We start from the raw sequence: 21,013 nt of genomic DNA on the forward strand, positions 1-21,013 counted from the left end.
TGGGTACATTCTGTGGTGTTAGCCTGTATCTAGCTTCCATATTAACTGTATATTCATGAATGTTGGTTTCATCATCTGTACTTCATAATTCATACTACACAAAGTCTCTGAACTAAGAGGCTGTCTGGAACATTCTTTGTTGGATTAAGTGTGTGGGGGGGGCGGGTGTGTGTGTGTGTGTGTGTGTGTGTGTGTGTATGCAGAGTCCAGAGGTCGATTTTGGGTATCATTCCAAAGTCTGCATCCACCATCCTCTTTGAGACAAACCCTCCTGTTGGTCTGAGACTCACTGGTAGGTAGTCTGGGTTGGCAAAACCTAGTAGGTATCTTCCTGTCTCTGGGGAATCCTCCATAGCACTGGAGCTGTAAACACGCCTCACCATGCCTCTGGAGGAACCAGTCTTGGGGCCTTGCACTCACATTATGGGTTGAGCGATCTCACCAGCTCCAATATGCTTTCTTTCCTCATCATTTCACCCCTGGTTTCCCAGGGCTGGACAGGGTGGTGCTGGTGGCAGCACTAGCCATGACAACAGTGATGCGGACAGCAAACTGACTTAATATCAGCACTCCCGACAGTAACAGTAGCAGTGTGACACTGTGTACCACTGTCATAAGTCCAGGTGTCCTTTGCAGCATTTTATGAGTATCAAAGCATTTATTATCAAAGTTTTCACAGTCACCCCACGTGATGGACAACATCGCCGTCCCTACTTTATAGATTAACTGTCCGAGATATTGCAAAGCTTGTCTGGAGCCAAAAAGCTAATGGTGATGGGCAAATATTTAACCCCAGCACCGGGTCTCGGTCACAGTGTCCGTGGGAAGCCAAACACGCATGTGACAGTCATTCAGGAAGCTTGCATCTGATCGATCCCTAAACATTCCTCCGTGCTCATTAAACCCTCGTAGGACTCAGGTCTCTAGGGGAGCAATGCATTTATGTCAGAGGAAGCCTAGTGAGGTCACTGCTGCCTGCTCGCTTGAGTCCTTGCCTCTACTTTCCTCATGTTCATCAGGACCTGGGCAACGTTATTGGCCTGTGGCTAAGGCTGCTGCTCCATTCATCTGTCTGGGACACTGCCTTAATTTCTTCTCCTGGTACTATGATAAAATATTCTGACAAAAGCCACTTAAGGCAAAAAGGATTTCTATTAGCCAGTTCAAGATACAATCCATCATGGTAGGAAGTCAAGAAACAGAGCTTGAACCAGACGCCCAGTTCCCTTTCTTCATTCACACAGTCCCGGGTTCCAGTTAGGGGACAGTGACACCCACAGGTCTTCCCATCTCAATTAAACATAGTTAAGATAATAGCGTGGCAGGCCCAGAAGCCCGTCACTCAGATGATTCTAGACTCTGTCAACTCAAAGATTAACCTTAGTCGTCATAGATGCTCAAGGCTTGGATTTCCATCTGGCATGGCCGCCCCGTCCTCCAGTCTGACGATCTCTCCTTCCTCCTGAACGCTGATGTAAAACACACATGTTCTGGCCTCAGCCACCTGGAACAGGTAGTTCACATGGGTGCATCTCAGCCTTCAAAAAAAGTATTTGACTATGCTTTATCTGGAAATTATATCTCACATTTTCCAGGAATGATATAACCTCTGTCCCATGCTGGTTTTTCTCAATGTTGGGCTTGATAGCCTGTAATTCCAGAACAGTCACCTCAAAGACAATAGTATGAACACAATTAATATTTTGCTTTTCTACTAAAGTCATGGAGTGGCAGAATACACTGCCTGTTCTGAAATGGCCGAAATACCACAGCACGGCTGTGTTTCTTCAACAAGTGTATCCTTCTCTTAATGGCTGTGAAACTGTTAATGAGCTTTGAGGAGACAAGTTTGTTTTTTAACAATGGTTCTTTGACAGGGATTTATGCCCATTTGCGCAGACCCTATGGTATGACATTAGTGATTCTGCAGGTTATGCACAGAGGAGAGGTGTGTCTGCACTGTAGGTATGGGGAACTGACTAGCATGCAGGCCTTGGGTAGACGGGTTTTTGTGCATCTGGAGGTCAGAGGTTAACATGTGAGTGCAAGTTTCCATGGAGAACAGAGGAATCAGATCTCCCTAGAACTGGAGGTATAGATGGCTATGAACGGCCCGCTGTCGGTTCTGGTAATTACCATGCCTAGCTTTTCCATAGGTGTTGGGGATTGAACTTAGTTCTTTGTGCTAGTACAGCAGACATTTTACTGGCTAAGCCATCTCCCAAGTTCTCAGGACAGACTTCCTTCAGTTGAGCCAGGCAGTGGTTCACACCTTTAATCTTATAATCAAAGACATAGACGTGGGCAGATCTCTGTAAGTTCAAGGTCAGCCTAGTCAACACAGTGAGTTCTAGACCAGTCAGGTCTGCATATTGAGATCCTCACCCTATCTCAAAAACAAGCAAACAACGACATACAGAAAGAAAAATATCATACAGGAAAGAAACAAGAAATTTCATTCTCTATAGTTAATTTACCAAAGTAGCATGACTTGATACTTTTCTGTTTTAATTATGTGGATCAAAACAATCTGGTTCTAGTAGAGAGTTAAGACAAAAAAAGGAGCCCGTGGGGTATTTGATGAGACTGTCCTTCATCCCATCACTAAGGCTGGGGAACATTCTACATCCCTAACAACTGCAGAGTGAAATTCCTTCCCACTGTGTTTTCAATGTGTTGGGGAGAGACCACTGGGGTCACAGACTGATGGCGACACTTGAGGACCTCTGGGGACACAGACTGATGGCAGCACTTGAGGACCACTGAGGACACAGACTGATGGCGGCACTTGAAATGGTTTCTGTAGGTTCTGAGCTGGCATTAAATATGTTGTTACATGATGAGAAAGCTAGTCTGTCTCCATCTCCTTTTATCTCCCTTATAATGCAGAGGGAGGCTAGAACAGCCTTAGCATCCCAACATTTAATTTCCTCTTTGTAGCCAGGAGAAAGCAGGCCACCTCACTGTCGCTGTGTCTGGCTAGAAACATACCACACAGATTTTCAGTGCACTCTGTTTCATAGGAATTATTTAAAGCCAAAAGTCTTGTTTTTTTCAGTTCCTATACCTTGAGGGGATTTAAAGAAAAATATAGGTAATGATCAGAGTATACATGTGATACCAGAACTGCTGGTGGAGTTGTGCTTTGGGGACACTCACCCCGGGGCATCAAACATTCCAACTATGACTTCACCGTAAACTGACCTGGGAAGCCTGGCAAGGCCTAATGCCTGGGTCTCAACCCACCAAATGGCTTTGATATCTTACCCATAGCCACATATGGGCAGAGCCAGAATGCGCATGTGGGCATCCTGAATTCTGAGCAGATGGAGCCCCCCAAGTTGGTCCCAGTTCACATGTCCTGCCTGCAATGACTAACAGGACACTGTTTTCCACCACAAGAAGAAATTGAAATTTGGACTCACTGTCTGCTTCAGTGACATTTGAAATGGATAACTCTTTTTATTTTCGGCTTAGATGATAATATCTCAGCAGGAAACCAGAGTATTAAATCCCATCAAGATCCCAGCTCATCACCATTCAGAAAAGACCAGCTTTTAGTGAGTCCATTCACTGCCTGTCCGTGAATGGGAAACATAAAAGTGACTGGCAGGAGGCAAAGCTCTCTGTGGCCCTGCTAAGAGTCTCCATTCCCTTCTGGGATATGACCTTCTGCAGCCTAGCCCCCAGTGTCAGACACCAAGCATTTTCAGATTCTCTCTCTAGAGTTGAGATGCCTGTGGTCCCTTTGCATTGCTTGCAGGACAATCCCACTCTTACCTGCCATCTCTTATCTTTTCTGATGCTGGAGTTTGGTGTCACTGGGGATTAGACCTCCAATACTCCATTAATTAAACCTTGGATTCTCGCCTGCATTCTCAAGTGCCTGAGACCTGGAAGAGCTCTGACTCTGTTCAGATTTTTTTTTCAATGGTTTGTGAAGACAAGTCTAAAATTCTGTACCTGGCTCAGGAAATGTTGAGGAAGAGGGGCTAAGATAAGCTGGAGCACAGATGTCTGCTGTGAGACCCCGGCTTCGAGAGATGGAAGGGAGATGCACCCGCGGAACAGTCTCAAGACCTGCATGATGACCACTTGATATTCTGATGTAGATGGGTAAACTCTCACAGGCCCCATCCATAGATGAAGAGCTACAGGCAGTTGATGGCTTCTAAGAGACAGAGTCAGTCTTCCCTACTGAAGAGCCTCAGGATAAATAATTTAGTCTCAAGTGGTCAGCCCCTAACACATACACATACACACAACATGAAATGGATTCAATAGGTTATATTATATAGATGTGTGTGTGTGTGAGAGAGAGAGAGAGAGAGAGGGGGGGAGAGAGAGAGAGAGAGAGGGAGAGGGAGAGAGAGAGGGAGAGAGAGGGAGGGAGAGAGAGAGAGAGAGAGAGAGAGAGAAAATGTGTAAAAACAAAGAAGAGGTGGTCATGAGTTTGAGAGGGTACACAGGAGGAGTTGCATCGGGGACAGTAAGATTAGAAATAATGTAAATACTGTACTCATGGATAAAATTCTCAAAGAAAATAAAAACAAGTGATATTTTTAAATATGTTCAATATAGCTGGGTGGTGGTAGCAGCGGCACATGCCTTTAATCCCAGTACTTGGGAGGCAGAGGCGGGAGGATCTCTGTGAGTCAGAAACTAGTCTGTTCTATGAGCAAGTTCCAGAACAGCTAACTACACAGAGAAATCCTGACTACAAAAACAAAAACAAAAACAAAACAAATTTGAGATCCAGTGAACATTCACATAATGCAGTCTCCCATCTTTACGAGTTTCCTGGCTTTATTGCATACTTTATATATATTATTCCATTTCCTTTTCCTTATAAGTTTATATCACTAGAATTATGACCCTATTCATTTTTCTAGTTTAAGAAATCGGCTTGGGCAGGGTTACACCGTGAAGACTCAGGGTTACACCGTGAAGGGTAAATTTGATAGTAGAGTTTTTGGCCTGTGCTCTGTCGGCCCTCAAGCTGGGCAGGGTTGAATAGAATCTTATGGAAGGAATGCTTGGAGAGGCCAGCTGCACTATGGGAAAGATAGCCTCTGCTTCTCTGTGGTTTGCAGACCTCACCTGACCCACACTTTCCTCAGATCATTTGAATGCAGTGTCCAGTCACATTCTTCTGTTAAAGCTGCTGGGTAAGAAAGACATGAGGCTGTCAGCCAGCAGGAATGAGCACTCTGCGGGAAACCAAGCTAGTGTAGACAATGCTTGGCTTCGAGGTCTGCTTGTAGTGACACGCTGCCACGCCTGTGTCCTGTGTCCGAAGACCCAACATCTTTAGGATATCTCCACCCCTCCTCTGTTTCCTGCATTCTGCCAGCTCTGGGAACTTCTAAATTTCTTATGTAGTTTGTCATTAGTCTCCATTGCTGATCTGTGGTGGCAGGCCATAAACCTTGTGGTGTAAATTGCTTTTTTGACATTTAAATACCATGGAATCACCTGAAGGCTTGATAAACAGATCTCTGAACCCTCCCAGGGATTCTGATTCAGTATGCGATGGTCCAGAGGCCATACTATGAGAACCTCTGGATTAGAGAGCCTCCTAATGGATTAGAGGGCTGGATGTGTATCAATAGTATGTGACCAGTTAAAGGTCTGTGATGATATGACATTTACCTTGTCAGGAGATAGTGAGGGAGACACACCGCAGCAGGCTCAGACTCATGACCTTTATCAGCAGCATAGATAACGACTTCTTGCAATGAGATGCAGCTGCTTTAGACAGCCAGGCGCATCTAAGAGCTTGTTCCTTGGTGAGAAGGAAGTGGCTTTTCTTTGTAATTATTTATTGATTCCCATGTCATTGCTTCTTGGGCCAGAATATATACTGAGGTCACCTATGGGTTTTGTTAAAGTGAGGAATCAGTTTGTCATTTTTGAGGTGTGGTACATGATGCTGTCTTGGGAGTGAACTCCTAGGTGATGGTTGATGTACATTGGATAAAACTCCTAAATCCCGACCTTAAATACCACCTCGCTGGGTGTTAGTGGCGCACACCATTAGTCCCCGAGTTTGGGAAGCAGAGGCAGGCAGGTCTCTGTGAGTTCAAGGGCATCCTGGTCTATAGTGTGAGTTCCAGGATCTTTTGAAGACCAGTTGTTGGGCCATCTCCCTTGATCATTCTAATTTAATTCTGAGTGTTAAGACTTCAGCCCCTTTCTCAAGGAATTCCAAGGTATAGCCGGAGTTGGGATCTGCCAGGTTTTATGAAGAAAGATAACACTTTGCAGACACTGAATCACATGTGTAGCTCCATGGGCCAGGGCCAGCTGGTTGCCCAAAAGAGGCAAGGGTCCCCTTCCTTTCTGGAAAGCTAGGTCACTTAAAATGTGTGTTCTGCTTCTGTAGCTCTGAAGTAGGACCCAGGTTTGAGCATTTCTATTAGGACCTGGAATGTGGTTAATACTGTTAGTTGAGGCTGTGCTGAGCCTGGAGGCTGGACTTCGTGGGTCTCCATTGCTCCCCACTGACTTTCAGTGAACAACCTCATATTGATTAATCTCCTCTCCTCTCAGACAGCATCTTCTTGTCAGAAGGAGTGAAACCAAGTCTCACACAAGATGGCCTCGAACGTGTTATGTAGCTAAGGGTAATCTTGTACCTCCACCTTCCAAGTGCTGGAATCGCAGGCATGTGCCACTCCATCTGGCTATAATCACCGTCTTCAACCTGGTGGTAACACCAGTGCTGACTCATCAAGTCAGTGTTGGTTTTTATAATTTCTTTTTCTTTTTCTTTTTCTCTTCACAGTACGAGATGCAAAGAATCTAATCCCTATGGATCCAAATGGGCTTTCGGATCCTTATGTGAAGCTGAAACTTATTCCTGACCCCAAGAATGAGAGCAAACAGAAAACCAAAACCATCCGCTCCACACTGAACCCTCAGTGGAATGAGTCCTTCACATTGTAAGTGCTTCTTCCTGCCCTGGGATGAGCGTTGTCCTCGAGTACCACATACTGCCCACCCATTGGTGAGGGGATGGGGGGTGGGGGGGGTGTCGGTGGACATGTCGGCATTGGGTAGCAAATGTCTCTACCTATGTCCTCATTCCTAAGACAGTCCCAGGCTACTGTCAGGTAGCAGCTGCCATTACTTCTGTTTGATAGGTAGTGACTTGGTTTACCAGAATTTATGTAATGCAAATCCCAAGTTATTATCATCACCTGCTCTGTAATAAACGAATGTGTTCCATCTCCTGATGAGCTTAGTCCTTTTAAGAGCTACGAGAGGGTATGAAGCAAGATTTTAATAATTTTTGCAACATGGAGTAAGGAACCCATAGTATAGAAAGTACTATTGCTACAGAAATAAGGAATATAGACTCACCTCTAACCAGAAAAAAAATGTCACTTCCAGAGGGAGGTGACATTTGAGTTTTGTGTCTTAGAGGACTGACAGAAATTCTGAAACAGATGAAGGAAGGAGAAAAATAGTAAGAAAGAGTAAAGAGTCAGTAGTGAGGGGTCATGCACACCAGGGAGCACAGTGCACACCAGGGAGCACAGCGCACACCAGGGAGCACAGTGCACACCAGGGAGCACAGCGCACACCAGGGAGCACAGCGCACACCAGGGAGCACAGTGCACACCAGGGAGCACAGCGCACACCAGGGAACACAGCGCACACCAGGGAGCACAGCACACACCAGGGAGCACAAGAAGTTCCCCATGGGGGCCTACTCAGGAAGCACTTCCTCTATGAACATTACCAGAAGGAAAGATGTCTTTCTGTCAGAGAGAAGCCACTGAGCTCTGCTCAGTAAAGAGCAGAAAGTCTGTATTTTAGACATTGTGAGTCATGTAGTCTCTGTTGCCAGAGCAGCCATAGATTATATATAAACAAATAGCCAAGGTGTGTTGTAGTAAAACTTTATTTTTATGTTTCAAAGTTGTGTTCTAATAAAAATTTTATTTAGATCGTAAGAGTGCGCTGTCAGGGGGTCAACGTTCATTGATTCTTGATCTAGACAGAGCTTTTGTAAAGCTAGCTAGTATGAAAGGCTGATGTCCTGTTGGCACAGGAAGGAAATTGAAGATACTATTTCAGGCACAGGCTGTTGGCATCTTGTCTCCCAAGATGCCATGACTGAGATGTCTTAATGTATTGCAAATGCGTTTGTCTTTGTAGCAAATTAAAACCTTCAGACAAAGACCGGCGACTGTCTGTAGAAATCTGGGACTGGGACCGGACGACGCGGAATGACTTCATGGGCTCCCTTTCCTTCGGTGTCTCAGAGCTGATGAAGATGCCAGCCAGCGGATGGTAAGGAAGCCTGTGAGACCTAGCATGTTGCCATACCCCAGGCGGCTGAGGGAAGCCAGGAGCAGGCTGGCCGCAACCCCCCTTCCCCCCTACCCCCGTCAACAGTGGGCTCCAACGATGGATTGATTCTGTAGAGGCATCTCTCCAACAGCCTGACCTGAGGCTGAAGGGACAGAGCCACTCACTGGCCCTGACCCTCCCTTCTCTCCCTGTCCTTGAAGGTACAAGTTGCTCAACCAAGAAGAGGGCGAATACTACAATGTGCCCATTCCAGAAGGAGATGAAGAAGGCAACGTGGAACTCAGGCAGAAGTTTGAGGTGAGGATTCCCATACAGGAAGCCATCTTTCCTGCATGTTCAGGGAGGACCCAATTCTTGTGACACCACTGGGAAGCTCAAAGCAATTTTCATGCTAAATTCTTGTTTACTTCATGGAAGAACACATGTCCTAATGTCCTGGGTAAGTGATTTCATTTGCAAGCCATTGGCACTCTGTGTCTCCTGTCCTTTGGAGATTTGAAGACTGGAGATAGCAGAGGTGAGAACATGACTGATTTCCACATAAGAAAAATGCTTTATGAATCACTGGGGTGACTACAAGGTTGAGAGTGTACCCCCTTTCACAGAGAAGAGCTGCAAACTTCCAAGAGGGGCTCCCTAGGGAAGAACTTTACTATAATTAGCTACCGCTCCAGTATCTGGGGGAAAACTTTCCTATTGAAATTTTTTTGCTTTCCCTATAGAAAGCAAAGTGGAACTGATTTTCTTCTGTGGGATGAGCTCCGGCAGACGCTCCTTTTTAGGATTCTTTTTATGTTTTATTTTCATGGCGAGGCGGCCCCTGCTTGCCTCCTGAGTGGGTTTGTGTGTCTGCCTTCTGTCCTGGCTTCCTCTGCCCTCTTTCCCCTTCCCCTCTCTGTTCTCCTCTCCTTCTTTTCCTCTATTGCTTTCTGTCTACCTCAGCCCACAGTGAACATTCCTCTCTCTAAGCCCCTGCCTCAGGACCCAGCCACCATCGCCGAGGCTTCCTGTTGCTCTAATTACTTAGCGTCTGAGCATTTGATCACATTATTAGCAGCCCCTAAGGTCTGTATAACTGGTGATCTTTTCACTACAGACTATACAGTATTCCCTGGAAATCCCAGGAATTCCTAAGATAACATGCAGAGAGAGAGAGAGAGAGAGAGAGAGAGACTTAGCCTGATCATGTTGTTGCCCTTTAAAAGGAAGTGTAAATCAGATGATTCCAAAGCATGTAAAATAGAAAATTGTTCAAATTATTTCCATCATCAAACTGATGACTTTTGGTGAATGTAGATGACAGCAGGAATACTGAAGACCAGGCTGCCAGGTTTCCTGGCTTCTGGGATCGTAAGTGATTGGAGCGAGTCAGGGGTCCTTAAGATAGATGACGCAGCGCTGGCATAGGTTGGTGAGATGGCCGGGAGCAGTGGGGATGGGTGAGCGCTAGAGGGTGAGAAATAGGAAAATAAAAGTGATGGCTCCTGTTTCTGAGGGCCATGTGGTATTGGTGCACACGCGTGGAATTCCGTGCTGCTGTGCCTGCAGTTCCTCAAGAGAAACCAAAAGTCCCACCTGTTACCAGTCTGTGTAGGTCAAACTTTCAAGTGCACTTTCTGGTGAGACACAGCCTACAGCCTCGCCTATCAAAAAAACCACAGGAGAGGGGGCTGTAGCAGTGTCTCCGCAGTCAAGAACACTCGCTATTCTCCCGGAGGACCAGAGTTCAGTTCTCAGCACCCACGGCAGGCAGTTCACACGCACCTGTAATGCCAGCTCCAAGGGATATGGTAACGTGCACCTAAACATAAAGGAAATGTAAATGTAAATCTTTAAAAGCAGCAGGAGTCCAGTGACTCCTGGTGAGATGGAGCAGTGGTTAAGAATGCTGGCCACCATGAGTGTTCTTTTGATACTGGGTTACCTCATTAGGATTATGCTCTCCAGTTCCATCCATTTGTCTAAGAATTTCATGAATTCATTGTTTCTAATGGCTGAATAGTATTCCATTGTGTGTATATACCACATTTTCTGTATCCATTCCTTCGTTGAGGGACATCTGGGTTCTTTCCAGTTTCTGGCTATTATAAATAGGGCTGCTATGAACATAGTGAAACATGTATCCTTATTACATGCTGGGGAATCCTCTGGGTATATACCCAGGAGTGGTATAGTGGGGTCCTCTGGAACTATCATTCCCAGTTTTCTAAAGAACCGCCAGACTGACTTCCAGAGTGGTAGTACCAGCTTGCAACCCCACCAGCAGTACAGGAGTATTCCTCTTTCTCCACATTCTCGCCAGCACCTGCTGACTTTTTGATCTTAGCCATTCTGACTGGTGTGAGGTAAAATCTCAGGGTTGTTTTAATTTGCATTTCCCTGATGACTAAGGATGTTGAACATTTCTTTAGGTGCTTCTCAGCCATTCTATATTCCTCAGGTGAAAATTATTTGTTTAGCTCTGTACCCCATTTTAAGGGAGATATTTGGCTCTCTAGAGTCTACCTTCTTGAGTTCTTTGTATATCTTGGATATAAGCCCTATATCAGATATAGTGTTGGTAAAGATCTTTTCCCAATTTGTTGGTTGCCGTTTTGTCCTTTTGACAATGTTCTTTGCCTTACAGAAACTTTGTAGTTTCATGAGGTCCCATTTGTCAATTCTTGATCTTAGAGCATAAGCTATTGGTGTTCTGTTGAGGAAAATTTCCTCTGTGCTCATGTCCTCAAGGGTCTTCCCCAGTTTCTTTTCTATTAGTTTCAGTGTGTCTGGTTTTATGTGGAGGTTCTTGATCCACTTGGAGTTGAGCTTAGTACAAGGAGATAAGAATGGATCAATTTGCATTCTTTTGCATGCTGACCTCCAGTTGAACCAGCACCATTTGTTGAAGAGGCTATCTTTTTTCCACTGGATGGTTATAGCTACTTTATCAAAGATCAAGTGACCATAATTCTGTGGGTTCATTTCCGGATCCTCAATTCTATTCCATTGATCTACTTGCCTGTCACTGTACCAATACCATGCAGTTTTTAGCACAATTGCTCTGTAGTACTGCTTGAGGTCTCTCACTGATAAATGGATATTAGCCTAGAAGCTTAGAATACCCAAGACACAATTCACGTATCAAATGATGCCCAAGAAGAAGGAAGGAGTGGCCCTCCGTCCTGGAAAAGCTCAGTGCAGCAGTGTAGGGAAATACCAGGACGGGGAATTGGGAAGGGGTGGATTGGGGAACAGGGGGAGAGAAGAGGGCTTATGAGACTTTCTGGAAGGGGGGAATCCAGGAAAGGGAAAATCACTTGAAATGTAAATAAAGAATATATTGAATAATTTTAAAAAAAGAATACTGGCCACTTTTCCAGAGGTCCTGAATTCAATTCCTACCAACCACACGTGGCTCACCACTATCTATAAAGTGATCTGATGCCCTCTTCTGGCATAAAGGTGTACATGCAGACAGAGCACTCAGACAAATAAAAAATAAATAAAAACTATAGCAGAGACAAGAAATACATGTTTAAAACTGGAAAAATGAGGTTCTTAAGACTTTTAAGGAAGTCGAATGCAAGCTTGAGAGTTAAAGTTTGCTGTGCATAGCCCTTCCCTCCGTTCCTCCCTTCTTCCCTCCCTTCCTCCCTTTCCCCTTCTCTTTTCTGTCACTTGCCTGGTCCTCTGCCTCCACTCCCACCCTGGCTAGGACACAACCCCAGACTACGTCACCAGAAAGACCCCTTAGACACCCTCTCCAATGTCACCCACCCCTGTAATGGAGGGATCCTTCTAGGAGGAGTTTCAGGACACTGGGTGCATCTCCCAGGCAGGGCAGAAACCTGCTGTGCTTAGCTGACTCTCACACCCCAAGTGTGTCATTCACGGTCACTGTTCAGACCTGTGAGCCTAGGACACAACTGAGAGAGGAACATTGTTGGGGCTCCACAGGCGTGTCACTTGAAGTAACTCCAACCCGAAGCCACCTTATTCATAGAGAAATATTCACCCATGTTGGCTCTTCCTTTTCACCGCTTCCCGGTGAGCCAACTTCCTGTCTCTGTTTCTCATTATAAAGGCCACCAAGTTAAATATCTAGGTAAACATCGTAGGCCAGAGGGCTTGGGGCCAAAATGAAGCATTTCTCTTAGAGACAGAAACAATGTGCTGTCTGTCCCTGTCCCTTCCAGGAGATCTGGGATTGACAGTGGAGTGCTAGCCCAAGGCCACACCGTGGCAGGTACCAGCCCTCTGAGCCCCACGCTTACACAGATCACCTGCGTGAGCTGCATCCCAGTATTTCCTTTGAGCATCTTTTAGCTTTATTTCCTGGATTTCCTCAGATGGTGTGTATGCATGTGTTGAGCATTTTGCCAATGTTCCAGCAGGAGACAAGGAGGAAGCCTGTAGTAGGTAGAGTGAGAAAGATGGTGGGATTTCACGGCAACTCCCAGGCTGTGTTTAAATAGAATCCTCAGGCCTGACCTTACATGGGTGCTTAGTCCTGTGTTCACGGATGTTCTGTGTTCAAGTCTGTATTCAGTCTATACCTGTGAGAGTGGCAATCCTTTCCTCCGTGCCTAGTGACAGGCTGACAGCAATCTGTCCTGTTCCCATGCATTCTTTCCACTTTGCACCCTTGAGCTGAACATGGGTTCAACGCTGGGTTGTCACTTGCTAACGCCCAGCACAATTGTTAGTCCACTCAGAAGCCAGCATATCTCAGGGGCCTCTCGCAGTATCTAGAGCAGTGGGATCCAACCTTCTGATAGGATACTGAATCTGTAATACCTTGGCCTCATTCACAGCTATCCTGGGCTATAGTGTGGCCAAGGCTTAGACACGTCTATCCGTCAATTATTCTGTCCACATTTGATTCTGTTTTGGTGGTGTTTGAACTTTTTTGGTGGTGGGAGTCTTTTTATGTAGCTCAGACTGCTCTTAAACTCAAGATCTGCCTCCCGAGTGCTGGGATTACAGCTTTGGAATCCTGTCCTACGCAGGTATCTCTGTGTTCTAGAGGGAATTAACAAGCTGTGGTTTCACAGGCCCTCCCTAAGACCTCAAAAGTCACTCTGTCTAATAAAAAAAACGGGGGGGGGGGACAAAATTAACTCTTACAGCTATATGCACCACTCATCGGATAATTAGATGTATTTTTTTTTCGTATTTAGACTGTTGATTCTAGGATCTTGGCAAACAATCATCTGCGAGTAAACCTTCTTTCTCTTTGATCCTGGTACTCAGGAGGCTACTGAAGGCTACATGAGGGAACTGGAGTGTGAGCACTTCCCTGATTATAGACACTGTCCCTCCTGAGGGACCTGCCTTCTAAAGCTAATGTTATCATGGCCTGACTCCCCTCCATAAACATCTGGGCTCAGGAACAGAATAGCAAGCCAAGCTCCTCATGGTAAATCCAATATCCCCAGCCTTAGACCACGTGGATTCATTCTTTATAACTGACCTCACATCTGGCCTCTCCTCTCACATGGTCAAGGAGGACCAGGGGCTTTTGTGTCCATTGGGTGAGTCAGCCCAGATCAACCACACCCACACCTGTCCACTGCTTATAATTTCAGCATGGCACTGACCAAATGATCACATAGTCATAAGTTCCAGAAAATGAATCCCTACATTTTCCTTTGATTGAAAATCCTCTTGGGCTGCACTGTATAATTTGACAGGGGCTGGTCATATGAGACCTTGGCGTATTTAAAATATGTACAGGCTTATGCTGGGCATAATGATGCATGATTATTATCACAGCACATGGGAGACAGAAGGAGAGTTAGAAGTTCAGACTTTCCTTTGCTATGTAGTGAGTTCAAAGCCAGCCTAGACTACATAAGACTACATCTCAAAACAAAACTAAACTATGTGTAGTCTGATCTAAAATAAGCCATTAATATAAAATATGCAAGCTTTCAAAGGCATAGTAACATGAAAAGAATATAAAATATTGTAATAATAACTTCATGGCTAATGTATACTGAAGTAATATCTTGGATATAATGGCTAAATATACTACATGGTCAAAGATTATAATTATCATAGGTATTTTATGCTACAAGTCCATATGAGCATTAAACATAACTTCTAAATTAATTTCAACTATTTATGTTGTTAATGCATTTTCTAGAAATTTGAAACAACCTGTGTACATATGTATATTTCTATTGTACATGGCATATCTAGAATATTCCTCTCAGTTAATAAAAACAGTATGCTGTAGGCCAGCAAGATGGCTCAGCAGGTAAAGGCACTTGCTACCAAGTTGGATGACCCATGTTCAATCCCTGAGGCCCATGTGGTGGGAGGAGAGAACTGACTCCTATAGGCTGCTTTCTGACCTCCACACTTGGGCTACAGCCCACAGGTGCAGGCATACCCAGACCGTGGCCCATGCATGAAGATCAGAGGGCAGCCTTCAAGTGTGTCCTCTCCTTTCTCCCTTAACTAAAGCAGGGTCTCTTGGCAGCTACAAGCCTGGCTGGCTTGCTGGGAGTTTCTGGGATGCTTCTGTCTCCACCTTCCAGCTCCCTATAGTGACGTGCTGGCTGAACTTGGATCATCAGTCTGGCTCAGCAGGTGCCTTTGCCTGCTGAGTCACCCCACAGCCCCTGAAGGAAAAGAGACTTACCTCTCTGCTGTCACCTGTCTGCCGAGGCAGTGTGCGATAGATCCGAGGGAGGGTCTACTGGGGAGATGGTTTAGCGGGCGGTGCCCACCTTCCCCAGCCACTCTGGACGCTGCCATGGGCGACCCCTTCTTCCTCTCCCCACCCAGAATCCTGAGATCAGCAGGGCCCAGAGGGTGGGAGCAAGGGACAGAATTTGGGGGCCTTACTGCCCTGTGGACTGCATACTGATGCCCACCCACAGCCCCCCAACTGGCTCACAAGTACCCCAGAAAAACAGTGTGTTTCTGTAGCTTTTTTATGTTTGTGACTGTTCAGAACCACGCAAGGGTCTAAACCAAAATAAGTCATAATACATTAGAAGGTTGTGAGGAGCTTGTCTACAGGAGGGTAGTGAAGGAGCCTTCTGAGGCTTGGTATGTAGATGCAGAAGCTACAAGGTCACCCTGGAGACACTCTCCGTGTCTGTTTTCCTTTATTCTGAGAAACGATTTAAGATCCTCTCTTACTAATGAGCAAATTAATAGAATCCAATCACTACCGTGGTCAAATACTTAGATCAGTGAAGAGATTCAGTGGATAAGTTGTACATGGAAAGAGAAAGCAGATGTTTGTCTCTTTTATTTACTATTGCCAAAATTGGATTTTCTGAAAGCCTCCATTGTCTTTGAAGACTTTATCTAATTTGCAATGTTCTTTTCCAGATGGGGAAAAAGCAGCCCATTGGAAACTCTGAGATAAATCGTAGCTATTTGTTGATTTCATCAGCCCTGTGATGGTTACTATAGAAACCTGAGTTCTTTCGGATGCCCTTTAGCCACAAAACAGAAATTTGATGTGCCCCTGGTATGGATTCTACTTCTTTGGTCCCTAAATAGCTACTTAATTACTTTCTGAACTAGATGATGTTAAGGGGGTAAAAAAAATCTATTAAAAGGGCATCAGTTGAGAGATATTTTAATGTTTTTATTTCAGCTTGGTTTTAGAAGCAAAATCTTAAGCCCAAATAGGATATGAGTTAGAAATTGTTTTTATTAAATCATTTGTCAATAGCCCTTAGCACTGAGCAAACCCAGAGAGTCTCTCTGATGGTCACAGCCCAGGCTTGCTGGTCACTGTGGAAGGGAAGACAAAGACCCCATAGGAGTCCTCATACTGGCCATGTGTTCTCAGTTTATTTTGGAGATATATTACATAATTTTCTTGGGAAACAGAAAGGGAAAGAAGACTGTCCAGTTTGGCTTTTTAACCATTCTAATGAATCCCCAAAACAGTGTGAGAGGCCTTGTGTTGTGGGCATGACTTTGAGGGTGGATGTTGCCTGGTAAAGACACTGGGAAGCTTGCTTAGTGCTAGGAAGCACCCTCCCTCCCTCGGTACCCAGGCTCTGGACACCTGTCACAGAGGTCAGGGTGTGAATGAGGACCCGGGATGTGTCCCTTCATCATCAGGAACGGGAAAAGCCCCCGGGGCACAAATGGAAACATAGAGAGTAAGCCCGACAAGGGTTTTTATGGCTTTGTTTTGGGACCTGAGCAGAATGAAGGCGACAGAAGATCCAAGGGTAGCAAGGCCCAAGTAGGTCCCGCTGCTAAAGTGTTTGCCATCGTGAGGACCTGAGCTTAGACCTGACCAAGCCAGGGGAAAGCCTGGCAGGATGCAGTGCTAGGCTGGAAAACATAACTCACCAAATTAGTAAGATCCGGTTCAGTCAGAGACCCTGTCCCCAGAAATCGGGTGGAGAGCCTTTGGTCTCCACATGCACATGCAAGCATCTGCACATGTGCACTTATGAATGCAAACACACACATACACCATACCGCACGTGCGCGCATACACACGCACACACACGCAAACACACACACACACACAAACGCACAACCCAAGTCTGTAGTATGAGCTGCCATTGAGGATAAGGCAAGGATTCAAGTCTAGCCTGGTAGTCATGGTAGTGGAGAGAGCACTTAACCTGATTTTTACTGAATCAATCTGCATTTTAATAAGATTGCCAGGTACTCATTCCATCTTCAGCAGTGCTGATTGACAAGACAAAACCCAGTGATTAATGACTGAGCAGATTCATCATCTACAGCTGCAGGGAAGTGAGGGGAGTTAATGGAGCAAACAGGGACCCATACCCAACGCTTGCCTTTGTGTGACCCATGAATTAAGAATAATTATGTTTTGAAATGTCTTTTTACCTACAAATCAAAGAACTATGATGTTGTGAGACATGAAAATTAGGTGAAAATTAAATTTCCGTGTCCCTAAATAGTTTCTTAACAGGGCCACAGTGATTCCCGTGAGCTTTGTCTGGGGATGCTTTAGTTCCTGGAGGCAATGCTTCCAGAAGGAGTGTATGGTCTTCTACAGAAGATCCGGGATGCCAGGGTTGGCAGAGCTGGGAAGGGTGTTTAAGGGCACCTTTGTGGGTGAGAAAGGAGCAGCCAGGATGAGCACAGTTCCAACGTCATCGGAATAAGGACTCCAGTCTCCTATCTGAAATGGTGCTTCGTATTTCCTGCCTCTTCCTCTGCTCTATCCTGCACCTCTGTATGTGTGTGTGTGTGTTTGTGTGTATGTGTTTGTGTGTGCGTGCAAACACACACAGACCATCTTGGTACTGGCTTATTTTCCCCTTCACCACTTGCCTAAGTCCCAAGCACATTACATCTACATAGACTTCATATAATTCTCAAGCTTCTTGAAACTGATTCCATCATACACACTAAAGGTTGCTTCTTTGCTAGACACACCTATCTCTGAGGGTGGTTGGAGGCCATCTGCAGAGAGCCGTTTTGGAGTCAAAAATCATCCTGCTTTACGTGTCCAAAGCCCCGTAGTAGTTGGGTAAAACCCACACAGGTCAAGAATCCGATTGCTGTCAGAGATATACCAACTTCTTTGCCATGCTTGCTGTGATTCCGGCAGTCAGGGACTCTGGCAGTTTCTAACAAGTTGCAAGCATCTGCCTTGTCTGTGTCCGGCTCCACTCCTGCAGATAGAGTATGGAGAAGTGGAGACAAGAGGAATTCACTACCTTCTGTTCACTCTCTAAACAAGACCCAAGAGTCTCAGATGGGACAGAACACCCTGAATCATCCATGTCCCTGTAGGTGGCCAGGGCTACACGTCCTCTTTGTGTGCTTGCCAGTGACTCCTGCTCCCGACCCTGACCAGGCTTCACAGCTGCCAGTGTTGCCACTCTGATGTTATTGCATGGAGTCAACGTGAGCTTAGGACCAGAGGGGTCTCAAGAATCCAAGTTGGGAGTGCTGGAGACACTGGCTCAGTGGTTCCAAGTGAGTGCCTGCGGTTCTTTCAAAAGGCCTGAGTTCAGTTCCATCACCTATGTCAGGTGACTCAAAACTGCCTGTAACTGTAACCCCAGCTCCTGGAAATACAACCCCTCTGGAGTCTATAAGCACCAGCACTCATGTATACACAACCATACACAACCATAGGCATATACACATAAGAATAATAAAATAGACTTTCAAGTCAGGCATGGATAGTGCACACTTCCAATCCTAACACTCAGAAGGAAGAAGCATACAGCTCCCGTAAGTTCGAGGCCAGCTTGTTCTATGTAATGAGTTACAGGCTTCTCAGGGGAATATAGTGAGATTTTATCTCAAAAAAAAAATATTTTTTTAAGAATTAAAAATGGCAGTTCCCAAAGTGAGGTTTGATGACCTGTGCCTGGGATACTCATGGGTATTTTGGGCTTTTGTTTATTTTCATGAGTACACTCTCCTTATCCTTTGAGAGCGTTGCTGTGATGTATAAGTGATAGTGACATTTCCCAAACTACACAGGCCAAAAGGTTGTCAAAGCTCGGGGACTTGGTGCAGTCGATGGCTCCATGTCTTTGGCCTGCAGCACAGAGGCAGCAGCACAGAGGCAGCAGCGCAGATTCCTGGCATTCACCATCTTGACTCCTGCCTGGGTGTCCAGATGCACAGTCACAGGTCAGAGTGTTCCCTAGAGCCCTTGGGGGTGTGAGGGAAAGGCATGCTGGGCTCCGGGCTGACACTTCCTGTATTTTCCAGAAGGAGATTTCAGGGTAGTTTAGTATGGCCAAATATTACCAAGCCTTGGGCCCGTTAGTAGACCTATTTGAGTCTGAGGGTACCTGCCCAGTGGCTCACAGGAGATTCTGGGGTTACAAGGCACTTGTCCTGAGGTATCTCCCCTGGTGGGGTGACCTCTCACAGATGAAGTTGGAGACCAGGATTTCCTAAAGCTGGACAGGTACTTCCCAGGATCTCTGAGCTCATCCCTAGAGGTGTAAAAGCAAAAAGTGCCCACTGACATATCAAAAAGACTGCATTATGCTCACAACAGCAAGGCTCCAGTAGATGTTTTTGTTGCTGGTTGGTTCCTTTTATCTATGTCAGAGATTAAAATCTCTAGCCAGAAAACAAAGCTTTGGTGGTTAGAATAAAATACCTTATAGTGAGAACAATTAGAGATTTGTAAATTCTGACCTAAAGACTCAAAATTACAAGATGTAGAGCTTCCCATTTCAGTAAGACCAAGCCTTACCACTTGAGTATCTCAGCCATTCGCCCACAGTTCTCAACTGTGGGTCGCAATGCCTTTGGGTGGTCGAACGACCCTTTCACTGGAGTCACCTAAGGCCATCAGAAAACACAGATACTTACGTGACGATTCGTGACAGCGAAATTACAGTTCTGAAGTAGCAACAAAAATGATTTTATAGATGGGGTCACTATGACGTGAAGAGCTGTGTTAAAAGGTCGCACTACAGTGTTAGGTCCCCCCTCACTGGATCTGTTCAGGCTCAGGGGATGCTATCGCCCACTCAGGCTGTGGGGACTGGGCTATGAAACCCAGGCCCTGGTTTTCTCCTCTCTGAAGCTATCTCATACTGACGGACTTCTTTAGCTGCTCCTGTCACTCCTCATATAAGAGGGGATTGGTTCATTGTCCCTGATGTTAACACTCAGGATGTCGACGCTTTCTAGTCATAGTGGGCTTCTAGACAGGAGTGGAGATTTGAAGGACAGGGAGCCTGGTGAGCTGACCTTCAGTTAATTGGGATGGGCTAATGCGTGTCTCCCTTCAGTTAACCGGGATGGGCTAATGTGTGCCTTCCTTCAGTTAACCAGGATGGGCTAATGTGTGCCTCCCTTCAGTTAACCGGGATGGGCTAATGTGTGTCTCCCTTCAGTTAACCGGGATGGGCTGATGTGTGCCTCCCTTCAGTTAACCGGGATGGGCTAATGTGTGTCTCCCTTCAGTTAACCGGGATGGGCTGATGTGTGCCTCCCTTCAGTTAACCGGGATGGGCTGATGTGTGTCTCCCTTCAGTTAACCGGGATGGGCTGATGTGTGTCTCCCTTCAGTTAACCGGGATGGGCTAATGTGTGTCTCCCTTCAGTTACCTGGGATGGGCTAATGCGTGTCTCCCGTCTTATTTACTGGGAAAAATCTCAGGCATCTCAAGTTCCTCCAGAGCCTCCAAATCCTCAGGAAAGCAGATTTTGTTAGGAGCGCAGAAACGAGCTGGAGGTGTCACTTGGGGAAGAGTGCTTGCTTTGTGCACGTGAGGCACCCGGGTTTGATCCACAGCAGGGAATAAACGAGGCATGGAGGAGGCACAGGCCTGTAATCCTAGCACTCGGGAGATAGAGGCACAAATCTTGCAAACTCAAGGTCACCGTGGGCTACATACCGAGTTCAGGGCCAGGCTGACTTACAAGAAGAGCCTTCAGTGGGTGCAGAGTCACCTGGCCGGGGGTAACTTGACTGGGAAAAGAAAAAAGACTTATGTGGGTTGTTTTATTCTAACTTTTGAAGAGTAATCAGTGCGTAAAATCATGGAGAACCCAGCTATGGCCTCTCAGACGTGTGTAGTAACAAGAATGCCCTGTTACCCAGTCACATGGATTGGCGCCTAGCAGAACACATCCACGGCTCAGCGGAGCTGCTCCATAGGAGACATTAATGCACAGAGATGTTCTGAGAAGGGCCGAGAATAGGCCAGGCCACGTGTGGCTCAGTCTCAGGATGTTCACTGTTCTAACAAGAATGAGG

At 45.9% G+C, this 21,013-nt stretch overlaps 1 protein-coding gene across 1 annotated transcript in view; it reads left to right on the top strand.

Annotated features, from left to right (window-relative positions):
• Prkca (protein kinase C alpha) overlaps positions 1-21,013 on the top strand; it is a 396,501-nt gene that overhangs the window by 309,030 nt on the left and 66,458 nt on the right. The window contains exons 6-8 of the mRNA XM_052194107.1: positions 6,788-6,944; positions 8,167-8,301; positions 8,523-8,619. Of these exons, the coding sequence (XP_052050067.1) occupies positions 6,788-6,944; positions 8,167-8,301; positions 8,523-8,619 (389 nt within the window). The remainder of the gene's footprint in view (positions 1-6,787; positions 6,945-8,166; positions 8,302-8,522; positions 8,620-21,013) is intronic.

Source organism: Apodemus sylvaticus, chromosome 10 (genome assembly GCF_947179515.1).
Source record: "Apodemus sylvaticus chromosome 10, mApoSyl1.1, whole genome shotgun sequence".
NCBI lineage: Eukaryota > Metazoa > Chordata > Mammalia > Rodentia > Muridae > Apodemus > Apodemus sylvaticus.